The sequence below is a fragment of the Emys orbicularis genome, chromosome 5, assembly GCF_028017835.1.
Source record: "Emys orbicularis isolate rEmyOrb1 chromosome 5, rEmyOrb1.hap1, whole genome shotgun sequence".
NCBI lineage: Eukaryota > Metazoa > Chordata > Testudines > Emydidae > Emys > Emys orbicularis.
This window is the reverse complement of record NC_088687.1, coordinates 53,599,099-53,620,698: the sequence shown is the minus strand read 5'-3', so window position 1 is coordinate 53,620,698 and position 21,600 is coordinate 53,599,099. Positions and strand designations below refer to the sequence as shown.

The following is a 21,600-nucleotide window of genomic DNA, read 5'->3' as shown; positions in this document are numbered from 1 at the left end:
ATAGAGGAACTGCACCATAAGGGCCTGCCTAGGAGCTCCAAGTCAGTGGACAGTGCCTGGACTCTATTCAGATTCCAGATGCTTAACACATGGGGATAAGCAGCCTGGTGAATGGCCAAGTGGGGGTGCTTGATTGGGCCTATGACAGCAAGTCACCCAGACTATGTCATATCACAGCTGAAAAACTAGGCCGATACCTGATTGCAATTCCAAAAGTAGAGGCTGTTGCAATTTGCTGGAAGATCCAGCAGGGGAGAATAGGCGCTTGGCTTCTGATGAGACGGGTGGTGTTTTTTTAAATTATTTTAATATTGGGAAATGAAAGATGAAATTTTGAAAGGAACCAATTTGTTACAGGTTTAAGTGTTAGTTAAATAATCTCAGTTTTAATATGGTTTTTAGAAATACCCATCACTATTTCAATCTGTCTAAGCAGACAGGTGTGTTGTCACACATTGGCAGAGACCTTTTTCTGAAACAGCACTTTAGAGTGGAAACATGGAAGTGTTTCAGACAACAGCTTGCAGGGGGCAGCAAGAAACAGCTCTGAGGTTATTTGGTTGAGTTTTCACTGAGCCACTGCAAATTGCTGAGGTTGATGGCCCAAGTTTAAACTACCCGTGATTCATGAACGCAAGTCTCCACAGTGAAAGTGAAGGGTCATACGACGTCTGATCTACACAATTCTGTTGACACCCAGGCATGTTTTGCACTGGGATTAAGAGCACAAAAAATTGTGGCTCAGAACACTAGCAGAAGAGTAGAACTTTAAAGACTTTTCAGAGAAGAATCAGAGAAAGACAGGGCAGAATGAGCTGCTGCGATTCTGGTGACACAGAGCAAGCTGGTAGTGGGGTGGGAATGTAAGACAAAGCAGTGGTCAACACAGTATCAGATTGGAGTGTTTACCCTCCCACTCCAACTATTCCTGTTTGACCCAGGAACGGAGGGAGCTAGCCAGTGGGCACATATCTGCAGCAGAGGGCCCCTATTTCACAGCATGACTAAGTGAAAATGCTCACCCCATGAGCAACATAAGAATGGCCATACTGGGTCAGACCAAAGGTCCATCTAGCCCAGTATCTTGTCTGCCAACAGTGGCCAATGCCAGGTGTCCCAGAGGGAATGAACCTAATAGGTAATGATCAAGTGATCTCTCTCCTGCCATCCATCTCCACCCTCTGACAAACAGGCTAGGGACACCATTCCTTACCCAAGTAGCCACATTTGCTTTTTCTAATTGATAGAATGCAAATACCGGCTGACATCTGGGAGGGGGGGGGGTGAGACAGTACTTTGCTCCAGTTCCATTGGCTCGCTAATGTGGAATTTGATATGTCAATTAGGGTCCCTAAAAGAAGGATATAGCCATAGCCTAGTGTAAGGTTTAGATGCATTTTGCAGTACTACCAGAGAAGGCAGTTCGCCAGCAAAAACAAATGCTTATTTCTCATAAGTTTTCTTTGTGGGTTCTGGCTGCCTTTTTGTCCCTGCCTCACCAAATGGAGTCTATAGTTCCATGGTGGTGGTAACTCTAATGGGGACTGGACATGTCACCACCGCAGACAATTTCTGAAAAATATGTCTTTGAAAGTTGTGATACTCGGACACTTTAGCAAGAAGACATTACATTGATAATTATTTTAAAAGACCATTTATTAATGTATCTGGAACACTTACAATTCAGAATGGGCCAGTAACGTTACTTGAAATGAAATACTGCTTTAGCTTGGAATTGCCCTATGTGTGGTTCCTTTTCCCCCCACCCCCTGAAAGTCAGCCCCATGGCTTCCCCACTCCAGCCACCATTCCCACCCTCGCCACCTCTACTTCAACAAAAACCCTCACTGCTGTATTCATAACCCATAGCTACAGGACCTTCTTGGTGGAGAAAAGCACTCCCCACTTAGCAAGGCTGGCAAGAGCTGCTTATACTAATATTTTTCTCCCTCCCATAGTTTAATGCATTGCTAGAGTTCCACTTACCCACAAAAAAGAGAAACTAAAGACTGCTGCCAACCCTTTTTTTCCTGTGTTTTATAATGGCAGAGGCAGAGCCATCAGTCCCTCTCAATATATTGTTTACCATTTTCTAAAAATGCCAGTGTTAAGTCTTCAAAATGCAATGCAACATACACAAAAAAAGGCAGGGGGAGTGGGGCTTAACATGAAGATCGGACCTTTATCAAAACAGTTAGTAAAACTATGACAAGACTAAATAAGACTATAAATTTAAACCATTCAGAAATGTGTGGCATTAAACTGACAGGCAAAATATTCCTGGATTAAGTGTGACCTTTGAAAGGAAGTGCAGGGAAAATAGTAGTTACAACGCTGTGTCTTTACAGGCCACGTATGCATTGATGCAGGCACATTTTCTGCAAAACTGAAGGTACTACTACATCATACACTATGGTCAAGTCTCCTCTCTTAGGCACTCCTACTGGAGTAGGCTTTGCATCACATTACATGCTCTATGGAAGCTGCTATCAGTTCTTAAAACACAGATTAATTCTCCCATCTCAAATCATTTCAGAATTACTAGGGCCTTCCTAGATCTGCTCGTGTGTCTGAAATGCTTGTGTTTCCTACATTTAGACTTAACACAACTTGGTCAATTGCATTGCTTACACATCAATATAAAAATAAATAAAAACACTTATATAGTCAAGCCTCTTACCCTTGCATGTTCACCAAGGGGAAACATTAAAACTTGCCCTGACAGCATGCTAATTTTGTTTGTGTATATATACACTGAATTCTTAGCTTGAGAACTAAAGGCCTGAACATTCATTTCAGGATTGATTCAGTCCTTAGACAAAGGAGTTAATGAAAGGAGAAAGAATGCAGTTTCCCCTCCAATTTTCAAACTAAGATGTGGCAAAGCACATGTTGAACAAAACCATCGCAACTCAAAAATTGGCAGTCAACTCCTTTTTCCTCCTTTGGAGGCTTCAAATTATAAGGTTTGAATGGCAAAGTTACTTTCAAGTACATGCCTGAAAATATATTAAGCCGTCCATATACCCCATCCTTAAGTAAATCCAGCCTCATCAAAAGTTTCTTTAAAAATGGTGAGTTAAGACACTGCAATACCATATGGAGTTTAAACAAGTTATAAAAGCCTGTCAGGGTCTTGATTAAAGCTGAAGTCACACACCAAAGACAGGTGGTCTGAAGGGTAATTGAAGGATGGCAGCCTGTTGGGTCCAATTTGTTCTTCAGTCAGCAAGCCAAGAGCAGAGTTTACATTTAAGGCATGCTGGGAATACCAGATATAATCCAGTGTGTGCCTGCACTCTCCAGAGGGCCGGATCTTCCATGAAGTGTAAGGAGGCTCTGATTGCCCATCTGCACTCAGCAGCTTGTAAGCACTATTCAGGTTGAGACTGGAGTTAGAGAATTCCTTGTAAACTTCTTCGGTGGGTTCTGCATTGAAGTCTCCACAGATTATTAGAGGGATCTCTGCTCCTTGGGTAATATTTTTTAGGTTCTGTAGAAGATCGCAGCCTTGTGCTGATCGAAATCTCTCCCAGCCAGTACGGGCTTTCAGATGAGTGACTGCAATGCAGAACAGCTTCCCAGTTTCACTGCATCTCAGCGTCTGGGCTATGGCCACTTGGTTGGTTTTTAGCTTCATTGCAGTTAGACGGATATTAACACTGTTGATCAATGTAAAGCGGTCCTTGAGAAAAAACAAGGCACAGCCATCTGGCCCATTGTTATGTTCCACATCTAAACAGGGGGACCATGGCTTAGGGAAGAAAGTACACTGGTAGCCTAGCCGTCTAAGGAGTGGCTGAAAGGTATCAAAAAAATGGTCCACTTCTTGCAAGCACAAAATGTCTGGTTGGTATGCAAGGATTTCCTCCAGAATGAGGTATTTCCTTTCTTCCCACTTGAGAGCTTCCATGGGGCACTGAACGAAGTTGTCCTTGCCTTCTCCAAGAGCTGGAATGAAAAATCCATCAGTACCTATTAATTGCCAAAGAAAATCATCCCCTCCCTAACTTAGACTTGCGTGGGCCTGTGAAAACAAGGGACTCCCTTGTAAACATACTGCCAGCTACAGTTAAGTAGTATGCAGATTTCTACTCAAAATCTGGACCTAACCCCAAATGGATTTAAGGGTTAAGTTAATTTTAAGTGTGGTTTATAGGACGTATTGTCTCCATTTTGCCAGGAGATTTTATTACCTTGCTTTGTAGGATACATGTGTGCAAAAGTGGCATACTCCTAGGCCATGGATACCAGACTGGATTGGAGCTGCTGCTCCAAGTTATAAGTATTTGTGGCCACAGTTTGCAGGAGTGACTACTGATTTTGGATGCCCAATCTGAGATGCCTTAAAGGGGTGTAATTTTCAGAAGTGTCTGGTAAGAAAAATAAAAACAACCTCTATACACCGAGGCCTTTGTAAAGAAGTGTGTCACAAAGGGCACCCCAAAAATTACAAGTTGCTTTAAACTAGATTAGCATATGTGGCTGCTATGTCATCTTGTAGTATTTCTTGTTAAGTCTCTTCCATGCTATTGTGTTTACTCTATCATCTGGAAGATGTTACAAGGCAGAAAGGACACTAGATAGGAGAGCTATTTGACAATATTCTTAATCTCAATATGGTCTTTTCAAAAGTTAAAAAAAATGTGCAGAGAGAAGGCGAGATGAGGCCACTGTGCCCAGTTCAACCCTCAGCACTGAGTGCACAATGTGGAAAATACCACTATAAACACAATTATTCCAGTTAATTATTCCACTTCAAATGTGCTTTTCCAAGTAGCAATAACCAAGACAAATGAAAAAATTCCTGGAACTCTGAACCAAGTTTAACTAGTTTTTTTGTGAATACATTGCCACAGGATGATCTGAATGTGTTATAATTCAACTTCAAAAGAAGTAGTATAGAGGGCAAGTCTACTTTTTGGAGGTCACTAAGGATCCAATAGTGGTGTGCATCTCAACTTAACAGGAGATGCCTTGTATTCACATTAAGATGGGGAGACAGGAGAAGTAGCTTCAGTTTTATAACTACAAGAAAAGGAAATGTTTGTGTGACTGTTGTGCAGGGAATGTCACATGAATTCAGACCCAGAAGCTTTCTATTTTTGCTATTCCTTCCGAATTAGATGTGTCTCTGCCCTAACCCTCCCAATTCCATATATTTGTACTCTGTGCAAACGCACTATATCTACATTAAAAAAATACATACAATTCATTTTCAACAGCGTCTACCTCCAAGAGGACTACCTCAAGTTGGAGATTTATACGAGGTTCATACCTTGCGCAAGAATGTTCCACTGCATGACCCTAATGGGACGATGGGTGCTGGTAGAATCTGCCCTCAGGTCTACAAAGTCTCTCTGGAGTCGGGGAGGGCGTTTTTGAAGAACTGCCTGGCATTCTTGAAGCAGATCTTTAGGATCTATGGGATCCAGCTGCTCAGAGTCTGACTGTTCCAAGTATTCCCGATGCTGGGAGGCCGCACTGCTGTTCAACGTCTTAGCAAGAGCGCTATATAGCCTGCTCGTACTGTTTCCCATGGAACACGCTGGAAAAAAAGAAGTGACAGTTCAGCATCAGGTATGATTAACTCTCCCTCCCTATTTTCAAATATAGGGTTGATCTTTCATCTCCCAAGTCAGAGTAAGCTAGTGAACCGACGGTAGAATTGCAAAAAGTCCAGAAACTTCTGGCATTTGCCCCTCACTGCATGGGAATGTTTCAAAGGGCTGCACAAAAAGCGCATAATCAAAAAAAAACAGCTAGGGTTCTCTCAAAGTTATGTTTTCTTACATCTTCATAGCACCTTAAGGGGAACTGACTAGGCTTTTTAAATTTTAAAAACTCCAGTGAATATGAAGGCTAATAGTTAGATCTAAGTTACAAATAAATGCATTCATAAAAAAGGAATCTCTCAGCATTTTAAGTTTCCTGCATAAATCATATTTTTTGTCCCTCATTGTGGATCTTTGTCACACACTTGCCCATACCTAGGTCTTGCCAGGTTGAGAGGTATATAGCAAACAGGTCTGCTGGTTCCTGGGACTATTTATTCTTGGACAGAAACCAAGAGATCAGCAGAAACTGGCTTCAAGATCTTCCCTCCCCAGATTAGCACGATTCTCCAAAAACGTTTTGTTATGACAATTCTTTTCAGCTTTTGAACTGAATAGGACCAAATGAAATGATCTTCAACTTTTCCATCCATTTCCTTATATAGTTTTGTCTAAAGGATTTTATTCACACTGCGTGGGCACGGTGTAAAAATCTGACAAATAGGGTTGACTCACTGTGTTGATGAGCGCCATCGTAAACCAGCCACAGAAAAGTTGGGTGTGTGAACACACAACCCTATCATAGTTGTGCAAATTGCTAAGAGTATTCTCCATACAGTAGCCTTCCACCTCAGACAATTCAAGAAAATAGAGGCAATAAAATGAAGTATAGGAAATTTCTTAGAAGTGAAATGCTTTTGTCAGAAGATGCAGCAAGGACCAGTAGCTATGAAAGGTGCTGCTAACTTTGTGAAAGCCAAGTTCTGCCTTGTCTTGTATCTCATACATCAGTGGGATTGCCCAGGGTGTGAAAAAATGTAACATTTGCCCTAGTAATGTTCAGGAGAAAAGTTATGCTAACATGGCAACTGCTACATCAGAAGTTATTTAAATTCTGGTATTCCCTCGGGAGGTGGAAGATATTCATAGATTTCCCAACTACCTTGTGTCATCATTAGAGCTGGCTGGAAGAAGACAATTCCGTTTCACTGCAACTTGAGGTTTAGAAGTTTGTTTTCATTCCATGATGGAACAAAACTAAAGCCTTTTTAACATTTTTGCAAAAATGGAATTGTGCCAAAATGGCTGGTTTTGGGAGCAAAACCAGCACTTTTGATTTGGGCAGATTTTTTGGGGTCCCTGTCACTTCTGATGACACTCTCTTCCACTCTATAGCCTGGTGGCTGGGGCATTGGCCTGGTATGTGGGAACCCCAGACTCAAGTCACTGCTCCACCAGATTTAGAGCATCACTCTGAATGTTCCAGCCAGCTCCTGTCACCACACCAATGCACTGTACAGACAGCACTGTTCACTTTGTAACACAAACCTCACGGGAGAAGGTACATTTTAAACTTGAACAAAAATAAAGTGGTTGCAGGGAAGGGACTGAAAACTTCAGAAGCTTGAACAGCTTGAGTATGAGCCTCATATCCAACCTTCATCCTAGACCAGGGGGGTGGGCAAACTTTTTGGGCCTAGGGCCACATCTGGGTGGGGAAATTGTATGCAGGGCCGGGGTAGGGGGTTGGGGTGCATGAGGGAATGCGGGGTGTGGGATGGGGTGCAGGAAGGGGCTCAGGGCAAGGGATTGGGGTAGAGAAGAGGTGCGGGGTGCATGAGGGGGCTCAGGGCAGAGTGTTGAGGTGCAGGAAGGGTGCGGGGTGTGGCAGGGGGTTGGGGTGCACGGTGCAGCAGGGAGCTCAGGGCAGGGGGTTGGGGTGCAGGAGGGGTGCAGGATATACGAGGGGGCTTAGGGCAGGGAGTTGGGGGCGGGCTACAGGAGGGGTTCGGGCTCTGGCCCAGCGCCGCTTATCTAAAGCGGCTCCGGGGTGGCAGTGGCGCGCACCGGGGCCAGGGCAGGCTCCCTGCCTGTCCCCGGCCCTGCGCCGCTCCAGGAAGCACTGCGGCCCCTGGGGGAGGGCTCCGCGTGCGCTGCCCTTACCATGCCTCCAGGTACCTCCCCTGAAGCTCCCATTGGCCACAGTTCCCATTCCCGGCCAATGGGAGTTGCGGGGGGGCAGTGCCTGGAGACATGGGCAACGCACAGAGCCCTCTGCCCCCCCGCCTGGGGGCCGCAGGGAAGTGGTGCTGGCCGCTTCTGCAGAGCGGCGCGGGGCCATCCCGCTGGCTGGATCCAAAGCCCTGAGGGGCCGGATCTAGCCCGCGAGCCGTAGTTTGCCCACCCCTGTCCTAGATATTGGCTAAAGAAACACCAACCCTGCTATGTTACAGAGTTCCCTATGAAATACACTTATAAATATTTAGCATCATGTTTCTCCTAAGCTGTACAGAGCTACTGAGCTTTGCTTTCCGTCTACCCTACTTAATCCATTTAGGGAACCATTGCTCCCTTCCTGGAAGCCCCGACAAAAAAAAAAAAAAAAAACAGTGGAAGTCTCTAAATAAGTAGTCTCTGTTCTTCCCTCTGAGGAGGTGAGTCCATGAGCATACGTTACATAACCTCTCTCTGCAATTATGGCTGTGGAAGTCAAGCAGCACTGGAGAAACAGATAAATTCATAGTTCCTCATATGCTCTGAGATCTGAATTGCACAGCTTCAGGACAGCTATTGTTTCAGGACTCCGGTCTCATACATATTCTTTTGAGATATACTGCTGAAAAGTTCAGCTTCTCCAGAATTAAGAATTCATCTGACAAGCCCCTCAACAGGCCTCTTCTATTGAAGAAGAAATTTTCTTAGTAGATTTTAAAGTCAGATAAGTCAAATACTTTTCACCTACCTATTTATATGGTGTCCTTTTATTTTAATGATGCAGCCAGTAGCAGCATCTTGCTCTACAGCAATGAAGAGGAAAGTCTCAGGGGTCAAACCTTCCAAAGTGGGTACTCAGGATTTACATGCAGAATATGCGTTTGAGATGTACTTCATTTTTGGAGCACCAGAACTGATACTATTTGGAAGCCACAGTAAATTTAGTATTGTATTCCAGTGTTTTACAACCAACTCTACATTGGTTATTTTAAGAGGACTCTACTATCAGTATACTACCACCTCATGTACTGTAAGTTATTTTCAAGAATTTCCTACTAGAGCTAAACCCACCCTGAAGAGGGTGAATATGCAGATGGATATTGCCCCCTCCATAACCACATGAAAGAATGCCAGTCCACCCATTCTAGCCTCAGACATAGATCAGAGAGATGGACCTTGCCTCATAGACCGTATTACTGTCTGCTCATTAAACGGTTCATCTTCCCCTGCCCCTTCTAAGCACCATATCAGAGACAGAATTTACATTTCTGACTTCAGAACTTTACCAGGCGAGGTTATTTTATATTGCAATAGCCCCTGAAGACCCCAGCAAAGACCGAGGCCTGTTGTGCTGGGCATTGTACAAACAGCCCATCCCTGACCTAAAGGGCTTTCTGTCTAAACAAACAAGACAGACAGAAGGTTGGAGGGGAAGTGATTCATCCAAGGTCACACAGCAGGTCAGTGGCAGAGTTAGGAACCAAACTCAGATTTCCTGACTCCCCAGCCAGTGCCCTAGTCACTCCTGTGCTGCCTCTCTGCAGTGACAGAACCTAAGCAGCAGGGGGTGAGAATCCTGTCAGATGTTGGCCCGTGTTTTGCTTATTAACAGAGGGATAGTTGCAGGTTAGACAGCTACATTGTTTCTGAAACAAACTATGTTTCATTTTGGCTGAGAGGGGAAATTATAGTTAGAATTTTTTCCCCATTGCAGTCCGAGGTCATGGTGGAAATCCATTAACTGAGTTCTAGGGAATAAGCCCAGCAGGTAAATTTCAGTCAGAGCTTATTTCATACGTAGCATTGTACCTTTGATCAAGAGGGTGCTTATTATGCACTCTGCCCTATGCCTGTTATGGATCCACTCAATCTGTGGGCTTCCTGCCTAGAGACCTAGGAGTAGGATTACTTATTTACCCAGGCTAAAGCCTTCAGCAATCAGGGCAGCTAGGTGCTCTCATTGACTCTCTCTCTCTTTTCCACCCCTCCCCACCTTAGGTCCTTTTCCCCTCAAGGTCTGTCTGCCCAATTACCCCAACACCGCTTCTGATTGCAAACATTTTACTTCTGCTCCCATAGCACCTCTCACTACCCCACCATAGGCCCCCAACAACCCTCCAGCTCCAATGATTCCCACCCTACTGTACTCGACAATTCCTAGTAACCCCATCCCTGCAGGCAGCCTTTTCACCTGTACCCTGCAAAATCTGTGCTCCCCTTTTGCCCTGCAGTCCTCTTCTGCCCACATGTCCCATGGCCAGCCCCAGCACTCCCCCCATCCTTCTTCCATGTGGCCCCTGGAAGGCCCTACCCATCTTTGGTGCTCATTTAGTAAGGAGGTAGCTTTCTGGGCCCAGCTCTGCCCTGCCTTTGCCCAGTGCAGGGACAGAAAGCAGAGACTTGGAGCCTGCTGCTGTCATGACAGAAGCAGTCCTGCTGTCAAGAGGTCAGGATAGCAGGCATTCTATAACAGAACACAGTGGTAAGTGCTCTGACTGGGAGGCAGTACCCACCAGCATCTTCCCATAGTGATAGGACTCAAACAAAGATGTGTCAGAAAGCCCAGGATTAGTCTGCAGGGCTAACAACTAGAAACTCCCATTTCACCCCCTTTTAACTTATAAACTGATCATATTTGATATGGAAACATAGAGAAACATGGTGCAATCCCCTGCCCCTTCCATTCCCTCCCACCCAGTACCTCTGCAGAGCAGAAATTGTGTTAAGCTTACTGGTCTGCAGTTTCCTGGATCCAGTGGTGCGTAGGTGACTTATGGGAGGAACACAAAGGGGGGCACAAGCTAAAGGGGTGGCATGTGACCCCCCCACATGTGACTCCTCCCTGCCCCCTGCCTAGGGCCCCTGTGCTCTCCCCGTCCCACGTTACCTGGGCGGGGGTGGGGTAGGGGACCTCTGTCCTCCCACTGCGCCGGATACAGACTTCTGAACTGCAGGGCTCTCCGGAACTGCAGCAGCGAAAGGAGCAGAACGTGGGGCCACCGGCCTCCTCTGGCACAGCTGTATCGCCCCCAGCCCTTCCATGCAGCTATGTTTCCTGTCTGAGGTCTGTACAGCCCCGTGGAAGACAGGGGCAGTACAGTCGTGCCGGAGGAGCTGTTGGCGTGGGGCTGCCCGGCAGCCTACGTTCTGCTCCTGTGTGTGTGTTTGGTTTTTTAATCTATTCTTTCCCAACTGTGCCATTCCTCTACTTATAGTAGTATTATCTGGATAGTGAAATACTTTTCTGTAAAGGATTTCAGCCTTCTTCTCCTTGTAATCCATTGCTCCTCCTGATCAAGCAGCAGATCTATACTTTAATTATAAAAAAAGAAAGTGGTCTGACCTTCTACTCTGGAGGAAGCGGATGCCTCTCCTGCAACAGATTCTTTGCAGAACTGGCATTCTCATGTTTTGTTTACCATAAAGACAAATAAGATAACATAAAATATTTTTAAAATTCTGATATTTACTAGTAGTTTAAAAGTAATATAGCAGGTTGGGTACTTAAAGCTTCTGGTAGGACTTAAAGCCCCATATAGCTGTTAAAATTAAACATCAAGTTTAAATATATTCAAAAATAACTGGTTATCTATACATGCTCTCCTTTCTCACAGAAATACATGGAGATGCTGTCTTACAGCTACCAGATACCTGGTTAATTATATAAAACATTTACTAGTTTGTACATACATGGAAGCTTCTAAACACTTCCAGTATTACCCAAGAGCAGTGCTTAATTGGTGCTGGGGCTCGCTAGGGCTCAGACCCAGCACCTCTAAGTAGGCAGTTTGTAGCTCCGGCCCTATGGGCTTTGCACGTCAGTTATGAAAGTAAGAAAATTGCTTGAACCCCGGCCCCTCTTTCATTACAAATTAAGCACTGCCCAAGAGCTCAGCATTTAAGTTGAGCACAGGTTTTGCAATACTCCAACACAATTCCAAAACAATAAACAAAGAGAATAGTTATCTTGCATACACACCTGCTAAGCTGCAAGGATGCACCAGTGTCAATACGGTAAACAAAGTTAAATGGTGAAAGGTACATAAATGTAAGTCCGAACATCACATGACCATTTTTTTATTGAACAAACTAGTCAAGTAGGGACATCTAGTGGCTTTTGGCAGAATTGCTTCAAACAATCAAGGCTAGTGTGGAAAATATTTTTGGTTAAGTGGTTACAGTCAGGGCCGGCTCTAGGCACCAGCAAACCAAGCACGTGCTTGGGGCGGCACATTTTCAGGGGCGGCATTCCGGCCATCTTTTTTTTTTTTTTTGCTTCGGGCAGAGCCTAGAGCCGGGGGGCGGGGGGAGGAGAGAGGCAGAAGAGAGAACCCAGGGCTGGGGCGGCAGGGGGTGCGGGTGGGGGAGGACACTGGGGAGGGGGGGTAAAAGAGCCCAGAGCTAGGGTGGGGGGCAGGCAAAATTTTTTTTTTGCTTGGGGCGGCAAAAAACCTAGAGCCGGCCCTGGTTACAGTAAACTTTTATAGTTAAGCTAAACTAAATAAGCTATTACAGTGATTAATACGCTGAGTCAAGAAAAAGATTCTTGAATGAAATTTTTTCTTATGCTTGTTAGTCAACACATGGGCTTTATGGACAGCGTTAGTACCAAAAGATGAGCAACTTGAACATTCATCATGTTAGAAAGTATTCTGTATTAGAACAGTGGCATAGGAGTGACTGCAATAGAGATTACAGTGAACACACGTTCATTATAACCTCAGAACATATATTCATAACTTTTTTAGAAGTCACCTTGGGCTGAAAATTTTTCAGGTTTTGTCTTGATCCAAAGTGAGTATTTTTTGGAGAGTTTGAGAAAAATAATGCAAAAGAGGTGAATAGATTTAAGGGGGCAAAAGAGATTATTTTTCTGTTCAAACCTAAGAAGTAGCTGAGATTAGACACTGTTCTTGTGTCTAGTAAGAGATCTAGAATGTATACAGATTTGGGCTAGGATAATACATTAAAAACTTACTAGTGAACAAGTCTAACACCATAACCACATCATATGCAGCATGATACTGCAATGTCTTTAAATTCCAAGTAATGTTTTTCTAGAGGCCAATCAAAATATTTTGGTTGATGTTTATTCAGCATTTTAGATTTGTAAACTAGCCAGATCACAGCTGATAGCCTGTTAGCTGTAAAAAAAAAAAAAAAAAAAAAAAAAAAGAAGAAGCAGCCCTACAGCAGGAAGCCGAGTTACGTGCTGTATTACAGGAATCCTGGGCTCTCCTCTTCCCCTATTTACACCTCTACCCCGACATAACACTGTCCTCGGGAGCCAAATTTTTTTTACCGCATTATAGGTGAAACCGCGTTATATCGAACTTGCTTTGATCCGCCGGAGTGCGCAGCCTCGCCCCCCCAGAGCACTGCTTTACCGCGTTATATCCGAATTCATGTTATATCAGGCCGCGTTATATCGGAGTAGAGGTGTATTTAAAGTAGGGGACTCCCCCTAAATCCTCATGCATCTTAATAATGCTTGTAATCAGGGTACAGTAATGCTTTCCCAGAAGCAGCTGTTGGTAGCTAGCAAGTTCCCAAGTTTCTCTGCAGAACTGGAATTAATTTGCAAACTGGACACCATTAAATTAGGCTTCAATAAAGACTGGGAGTGGATGGATCATTACACAAAGTAAAACCTATTTCCCCATGCTAATTTCCCCCCCTACTGTTATTCACACCTTCTTGTCAACTGTTTGAAATGGGCCATCCTGATTATCACTACAAAAGTTTTTTTTTCTCCTGCTGATAATAGCCCACCTTAATTGATTAGTCTCGTTAGAGTTGGTATGGCAACACCCATTTTTTCATGTTCTCTGTGTATATATATCTTCCTACTGTATTTTCACTGCATGCATCCGATGAAGTGGGTTTTTGCCCACGAAAGCTTATGCCCAAATAAATGTGTTAGTCTAAGGCATCACAAGTTCTCTTCATTCTTTTTGATAGTTTGAAGAGTTTCTTGGGGAAAGCCCAGACAGAGCCAAAAAGAAAGCAGAGGAAAAGGGTAGAAAAAGAGACATTCTGATTAATTGTTAAAGCATTTAATGGGACTGTCCCGTGAATTTTGGAAAATATCATAAATAATCCCTGGTCTCAGGAAATTTGAGAGCCATAATTTTACATATCTATCACTATCCTGACATCTACCCTGATGTGTTCTCCCCAGTGATGCGATGCACAGACCATAACTTAGATTTTCCTCAGATCTTTGTCTTGTACATAACTCACTGTCCACAATATCAGACCACAAGTAAAATGTCCCTCAAGCACTTTGGAAAATTCTACCCCTAAATTGAACATGATTGACAACGTGTCATGTACAAGACAAAGGTTTGAGGAGAATCTAAGTGGTTAAATTGGCACAGCGAAGCTATTAGGCTCCTAAATCACTCAGGCCCTTTTGAAAACTTTAACCCTAAGTGCTGGACTTTATTTTAAAGTCTGTTATTCAGCCCACCAATCTAGTTCTGTCTGATTAAGCAGGTTGTTCAACAGCACTTATGGTAAATGACCAGTGATTTGAATAGTTTCTTCCTTCTATTCCACTTGTTCATACATAGTAAGCAAAAGTCATTCCCATAAAGTAAGAGGATGAGTTTAATTACTAGAACACCTCTTGGGCTGTAAATTGCCACAGACAGCTAGTTATGCAAGAACAATTACACAATGTATTATGGATAATTTGGAGATAAGAAACAGATGTTTCTATTTGGAGTGAAACATGTTTAACTAAAGCAAATGTTTCTTTAAACTGAGAATACTAATTCACAAAAGAAAGCTTTGTTTCCACTATAGACCCACAGCTCTTTCTGTCTCCCGTTCCCACATGGAACTGGCTGCAGTTTCAGAAATCCTTTCCACCTACACCAAGTCTGTGCCTGTTTGCCTCAGAAATGACAAATCTGGGAAAAATTATTCAGAACACCAATCCCATTGCTGCTTTCTGTGCAAGAGTATGTGAGGAGATCGCAGCTGAAGTCACCTAAGCCATAAATTGAAGACAACACCTTGAAAGATTTAGTGTCCATGTAACCCACACACCTCCCAGGTGTGGTGTTCTGTCCCCTCTAGTGACACCGAGACCACTTAGAGATTAATGAGTCTGACAGCTTTAGTTAAAAGCCATGTGGCTTATGCAGTAAAAGCTCATGCATTTAGTTTCAAAGGTCCCAGGTTTGATCCTGCCCAGGGTCTGTCAGCGTTACAAGTGGGGGCTTGTGTGGGATATCAACTGGGAAGCCTTTGAAGCTTACGACATGCTTCCTTTTTCTTCTAGTTCTTATTGAAGTTTTCTCTTTTGTTCATTAGAGGGCTCCCTTTTAATAGATCTCACCTCAAAAAGGAGTGTGGCATAAGAGACGCTCTTTTTTCTACCACTACAATTAATCCCTTTTATTAAGAGTGTATTTAATAAGAATTCATGCCAACAACCACAGAAAAATTGATCTTGTATATAAGAGTCCAATTCAGTATCTTTACCCCAACCTGGGGCCTCTGGAGCTTAGTATATGAGCCTCTACTACATGAGCTAAAAGCCACATGGCTCTTAGCTAAGGCTATAGCAGACTCATTAATCTCTAAGCGGTCTCGGTGCCACTAGAGGGGACAGAGCACCACACCCAGGAGGAGTGTGGGTTACATACATCATGCACCTCATCTCCCATTCAGCAACCCATGTAAATTAGGATAACTGAAGCCAATGGAGTTACACTAGCATAAGAGAAACAATCAGGACCCAGGTCTTCAGCAAGAGAGTAATTATAGTGCTTTCCAACTATGCAATATAGTGTATTTCAGAACAGTCATAATGAAAATTCTGCACCTATCAGGTGAAGTGAAGCACAATTTCAGTAGCAGATCTAGAAGGAAAAGAATAGCTACCCCTGATAATCTGAATTTTCAAAAGGAGATCAGCTTTTCCTGTAAAAACTCTGGTAACTGTGGCTGCTAGAGATGGGCTCTTGTTTCTTCTAACAAGGGCATAGCATCACTGAAGCCAGGCCTCTCCCAGACTTAAATTGAACCAACTACTGCTCTGTTAATTACACAGTATGAGGAGGTATGTATTGGCCACTTATTACAGCAGGAAACAGTTAACTGCTCTGAAGTTCCACAGTCCTTGGATGTACAATACCAAATGTATTCTTCAGCTTCCATGGCGGATTGATTTAAGTCAAAGTAATTTAAATAATCAATTAAAATCAGCAAGCAGGAAACCTTATTTACATAATTGATTTTAATCATAGCTTGCATTAGTATTTTTATTTTTCTAAAGAAAGGCTGATTCTCCATGGTTGGTAACCATTAAAACATGCCGATTTGCAACTAAATATAGCCTTTGAACTAAATTTGGTGCTCTTTTGGCAATCCAAGATACACTATATCTTAACACGTTTAAGTAATTATATCTCTATTTATTCAGATTCTCAATTTTTATGTTAGAAAATAGTGAATGATACATTTCTTATTTATTAGATTATTATTTTCTTATTTCTGATTTATCTCAGGCTCTGTACGGATGGAAATTCAAATTCAATTTAAATGCTTAAACAGCATTTTATGTTTTTCTTATTAAAGAAAATTACCTTAAATGTGCTGGATACATAAGAAAAACATTTATCAAAACATTTATTTTTCTGCATTTAAAAATAACTGATTTACTAAACAAAGGAAGTAGGACCTGCAGTTAATGAACTGAACTGGTTATTTCTATTCACCATGTCCTTCAAAATTTTAGAATTAGTAGATCTCATCCTCTCAAACCCAGTTTTATTCTTACATTTTATTCTTAAAGCTTTCCTGTTTTTTCAGCTCACAGTGGTTTCTTACCTTTGAATCGACTGGTCACAGAACTGAACTAGTTAAACTGAAATGAAGAGAATCTTCTCTCTGCATCTGCAGCAGAAGCTACTGTTGACAAAAGCTGGGTTACTACTTCAACAAACTCTAGCTCCAGATGCTTAGTCAGTTCCAGTACTTCTGCCAGTTCAGTGCTTTGACTTTCTTTAAACTATTGGCAGCAAATATATACTGCTTAATATTTTTTGTATTTAAATGATTACTAGGTTATAAGTAGTTTAGGCCTTAGCATAAGCTGTCAATTTCAAATTTAATTCTGAATAGGTTTATTTTTTAAAAATAAACTTGTATTTAATTTAAAATAAAAATATATTTTTTCATTAAAAAACAACAACAACCTTGATTTGTATCCACCCTATCAGCTTCCAGTGCTAACCCTCTTGAATGGCCATATCCTAGCGAGGGTCAAGACTTGACGTGTCTATTTTGGCAGAACTCCTTGGGCGTTTCTTCTGGGTAAGAAATGAAAGAGTATTTGGCTCCACCAATGCAGTCTTCTACACTCCTGGGGCATTTTAAAAACAAGGTTTGTATTTTCAAAATAAGATACTTATGAGAAGAAAAAAAAAAGTTAGGAGAAGGATAAAAAATGAAAAGGTTTCAGAGTGGTAGCCGTGTTAGTCTGTATCAGCAAAAAGAACGAGGAGTACTTGTGGCACCTTAGAGGCTAACAAATGCCCAAATAAATGTGTTAGTCTCTAAGGTGCCACAAGTACACCTCGTTCTTTTTAAAGAATGACAAGTTACTCGTGCATACAATCAACTGCCCAGATCTACATTGCAATTATAAAGGAGCAGCCAACTTTTTTTGAAAGGTCTTGTTCAAGTAATTCTGGTTTCTGAAGGAAAAATAAGCATCTAAAATAAATCTTAAACCCCCAGTTCATGAGTGTCACTCTGAAGATCAGAGATCTGTAACAGTACAACATGAGAAGTTATTGGTAGGTAATGTGATTGGCCTAAAATCTCCCACCCCTCACAATTTGAGATATGTAACCCAAGCTTTCAAGAGAGACTGAGAAACTCTGCTCTGTTTCAGAACCTGAGCCTTCCTTTAATTCAGGGGGATGGGGGTAACCCCACAAAAGTCACACATTTCATTTTGTTTTTTGTTAATCTAAAACATAATCTAAGTAAATTAGGTCTTATTCCTGCAATTGGCTTTCCAATAGAGAGCCAATTGCAGGATTGCGGCATTAATTATCAGAGGCCTAAAGAAGCCTGTAAATCACTTTCGCTAACAACATATCTTTAAAAGCCACATACCTTGAAGTATTTTTGTCATTATACATTGGAAACCACATGTCAAACGCTGTACCTTCAGGGCTCAAAAATGGGCTGTAGTTGGAGATATATAGTCTCAGGCACTACATTTCCTATTGTTACATATAGACAACTGCCCTGCCCTCTGCATTAGTGAGATGTCTTTGCTAGTGTATTATTTTTAAAACACTAATATAGTACAGTATTTATTTCTAGCACTATTTCTTTATCCTTTCTAGTCAACATATTTATTGAGTCCTTGTTTTCTGGAATTTAAAGCTTTGTCATAAAAATCCATTCCAGGGTGAAATTTTGCACACAATGTCAGCCTATGATCCACTCGACCCTGTACCCCCAATCCAAGCTAATTCAAAATATTATTAATTTAACAGGGGGGGGGGGAAATCAGGATATTTAGGTTTTTATGTGTTATTGTCCACTGATTTATAGAACATCTTCAGGGCTCAGCAAAGGTAGTAATATATGCCAAGTGGCGCCATTAGCAAAGATTAAGAATCAGTCCTTCAGCTTACTCCACTACTGGGGTTCCATTCAGGTGCAATGGTCCACCTGCGTGGAACCAGTTGTATGACTGGGGAACAAGTGAGACTGATACAACTCCCAGTGAAGTCAGTGGAAAGACTCAGACTTAATCAGGAGTTGGATCAGTCCCCAAAGCGAAATAGTCAGCATACTATAAAGATTGATTAATCAAACTATTTACAGCAACAGTTCTCAACCTGCAGCCCAATCAGCATACAACTGCAGCCCATTTGACATCCTGAGGGTTGGAACCAGGGAGGGACACTTGCCGTGGGCGCAGAGCCGGCAGGGGTGGGGTGCAAAAATGGGGTGGCGCAGGATTAGCCCCTGGCAGGATCGAGTCCAGAAGCATCGGCAGGAGGCTAGGGTGCTCATCACCCCCATATCCCACAGGATTGTGGGTTCAGTGACCTGGCTGGAGTAGGCTCCCCAGCACTAGGACCTCAGCAGCAGGTGGGCAGGGTGGGCTGCATGGCTGAGCTATATGCAGCCAAGACAGAAGACCAATAACCATGGGGATGGGGGTACAGGGGCATGAGGAGAGGGTGCAGCCAGTGCATGCGGGACAGACTCTAGGTGGGGACTGGTGGCAGTCCATGGATTGGGGCAGCTGAGTGCTGGGGGGCAACCTTTGGGGGCATGTGGATAGTTGCTAGCTTGGGGGCCTGGATGCTGGAGGGGGCAGTCACTAGGGGGGCCATTCTGCCCTGGACAGGGCCCCTGTCTCTGCAGGGCAGGCACGTGTGCCAGCCAAGTGTTGGGGGGGGGGGCACTGGATGCTGGTGGGACAGTCCCAGGGGGGTTGGGTGATAGGGAGTATTCCCTAACTGGGAGGGGGCAGTCTGGGGACAGTCCTGGGCTGGGGGGCTGGGTGCATGGGGGGCAGTGCTCCCCATCTTTGTAGGCAGGCTATGCAGCCATGCTCTCCGGGCGCTTAGTTAATGTTTTGACTTATTTTGCTAATTTAAAATGCTCTTGTTAGACATTTGCCAGTGTTGAAATGAAAGGTACTATATTGATTTGAATTATATTGCTGTCATATAATAAATACTAAACCTTGTATTTTTTTTTTTTTTTTTGCAGATGTAGAGGTTGTGTGTGTGTATATACATATATAGTGTGGATGAAGCCCACATTGGTAAATAGGTCAAGAACCTCTGATTTACAGTCTGAATGTCAGTCCTATAATTTGTTTACTGATTAAACTTTATACCTCTGCAGCACAACTATACTAGGACAGTTGGAAATGGGCCATCCTGATTATCACTACAAAAGTTTTTTTTCCTCCTGCTGATAATAGCCCACCTTAATTGATTACTCTCATTATTGTTAGTATGGCAACACCCATTTTTTCATGTCTTGTGTGTGTATATATATATATATAATCTTCCAACTGTATTTTCCACTGCATGCATCTGATGAAATGGGTTTTAGCCCACAAAAGCTTATGCTCAAATAAATTTGTTAGTCTCTAAGGTGCCACAAGTACTCCTCGTTCTTTTTAATTACACCAGCACAGTTATTAGTCTAAACAAAGCCAAATATTGCATGTAGAAACAAGTTTTTGCTTTTTAAAGGAAGTTGACTTCAAGAAAGCTAGATCAAAATATACAAGGTCTTATGTGCATATTCATTCAAGTGAGCAAATTCAGAGCTAGGGCATTTCAGCCTGATCTTCTCTTTCACCACTTATGTACAAGAATGATCAAGTTTAAGAACAGACCATTTATATTCTTAACCATACAGTGACACAATACCAAGGCATGAAGTGGGTGAACCAAGAAGTTTTAACTCTAAATATCTTGAGTTTTATAAGTGTGACTCAGATGTTAAAGGGCAGCACTGGCCTGAAATTTAAAGTTGCAAGAAGTAAGGTTCTAGAGAGACCAAGAAACAGAAGTCTCTGTGGATCTTTTTAAAATTCCTCTTTTAAACATATAACAGTCTGGGAGGATTTATAAATTCCCCTACAGTGTTTTCAACTACAAATCATATTAGCACCTGGCTAGCACATGGAGAGCCATAAAGTGAAACTAGCTAAAAAAACTAAGAATACATTATTTTAATCAACGGGGCAAAACTGCATAAAATAAAAATCAATGATCAGTGTGAAAAGTAAATTTGATTTAAAAAACACACTCTCTTAATCTATGGCTTTCTTGGAACATTTTTTTAATCTTTCAGAGAAAGACTAGGTTTTTGTTTAAATCCACACCGTATTCCTTTACAACCAGCCTACATTGGGTTTATGGTGAGAAAAATTATTCGTTCCCCGTGGCCGGGATTAGAACGTTCTAATGCCCACATTCCATCCATGGAAGCTTCAGACCCCGATCATTCCAAACACTCACCTGCTCGGGAACTCGCAACACCTGGACCTACAGCTGCAGAGCACTGGCCGGCCGAGGCCCCTTGGTGACAGCAACCACGGCGAGGCGAGGCAGAGGAGGAAGAGCCAAGGAGGGCAGGCGGGGAAAGGGCTCTCTTCACCGGAACAGGAGATCGGAGCAGCAGCAGGGACGAGGAGGTGGTGGTGCAAGGGGCACAGCAGAGAGTGGACAGGGCCGAACACAAGGACCTAGCAGGGCTCTGATACATAATCCCGCTGCCCCCCAAAAAAGCTAGACGAGGGCACCAAAAAGCTGCTGAGTATGGAAGGCTTGACGGACCGGAGTGCGGGGTTAGCTCACCTGCTGCTGCCTCGGGCTCCTCCTCGAGCATTAGCTGCCCGGTCAGATGTTACTGGGAAGCCACAGACGTACACATGGGGGGGAAGGGGCCGGCGCTGCTTAGAAACTGCAGGAACAAAGGCCGCCCCCAGCTACGCAGCAGCTTCTCCGTAGCTAGTTCCCGTTATCACCCACGCCTCCAGCTCCCAACACAACAGGGACTCAAAGGAACCAGCCCGGCTCCCAGCGCCTCTGAACATCCGGCAGCTACCAGCGCTAAGCGCAGGGGCGGGGAGCGCCCACACAGACTCCGCTCCCCTGAAGCAAGCCTGCACTAGACGGGCTGGGACTCCTCTCGTGTGGCCCGGTGTTACCGGGCTGTAGGCGGCCTTTCGCTGGACAAAAGAGGGTAGGTGAGCCTGCCTGGAGCCGGGCAATTTACAATCCACCCCCTCTGCCGTTTGATGACATGGGCTTGCCCG

General features: G+C 43.4%; 1 protein-coding gene across 2 annotated transcripts; it reads right to left on the bottom strand.

Annotated features, from left to right (window-relative positions):
* Positions 1-1,651: 1,651 nt before the first annotated feature.
* On the bottom strand, positions 1,652-21,336 carry NOCT (nocturnin). Of its 2 annotated transcripts, none has more exons than XM_065404745.1 (3): positions 20,801-21,336; positions 5,279-5,548; positions 1,652-3,951 (listed from the first exon to the last, which is right to left on the bottom strand). In XM_065404745.1, the coding sequence occupies exons 1-3, from the start codon at positions 21,168-21,170 to the stop codon at positions 3,116-3,118; spliced, it is 1,476 nt and encodes a 491-aa protein (XP_065260817.1). In that variant the 5' UTR covers positions 21,171-21,336; the 3' UTR covers positions 1,652-3,115. The 2 variants fall into 2 exon arrangements, with proteins under 2 accessions (XP_065260817.1, XP_065260818.1); XM_065404746.1 differs by having other exon boundaries at positions 21,140-21,336.
* Positions 21,337-21,600: the final 264 nt, after the last annotated feature.

What these genes read in the sequence shown, in the direction of transcription:
- NOCT (XM_065404745.1), bottom strand. Translation starts at nt 21,170, where the DNA reads ATGCTCGAGGAGGAGCCCGAGGCAGCAGCAGGTGAGCTAACCCCGCAC. An exon ending in TGTTGCGAGTTCCCGAGCAG is followed by an intron (nt 5,549 to 20,800) that starts GTGAGTGTTTGG and finishes CTTTTTTTCCAG; the next exon opens with CGTGTTCCATGGGAAACAGT. An exon ending in GTGGAACATTCTTGCGCAAG is followed by an intron (nt 3,952 to 5,278) that starts GTATGAACCTCG and finishes TTTTCATTCCAG; the next exon opens with CTCTTGGAGAAGGCAAGGAC.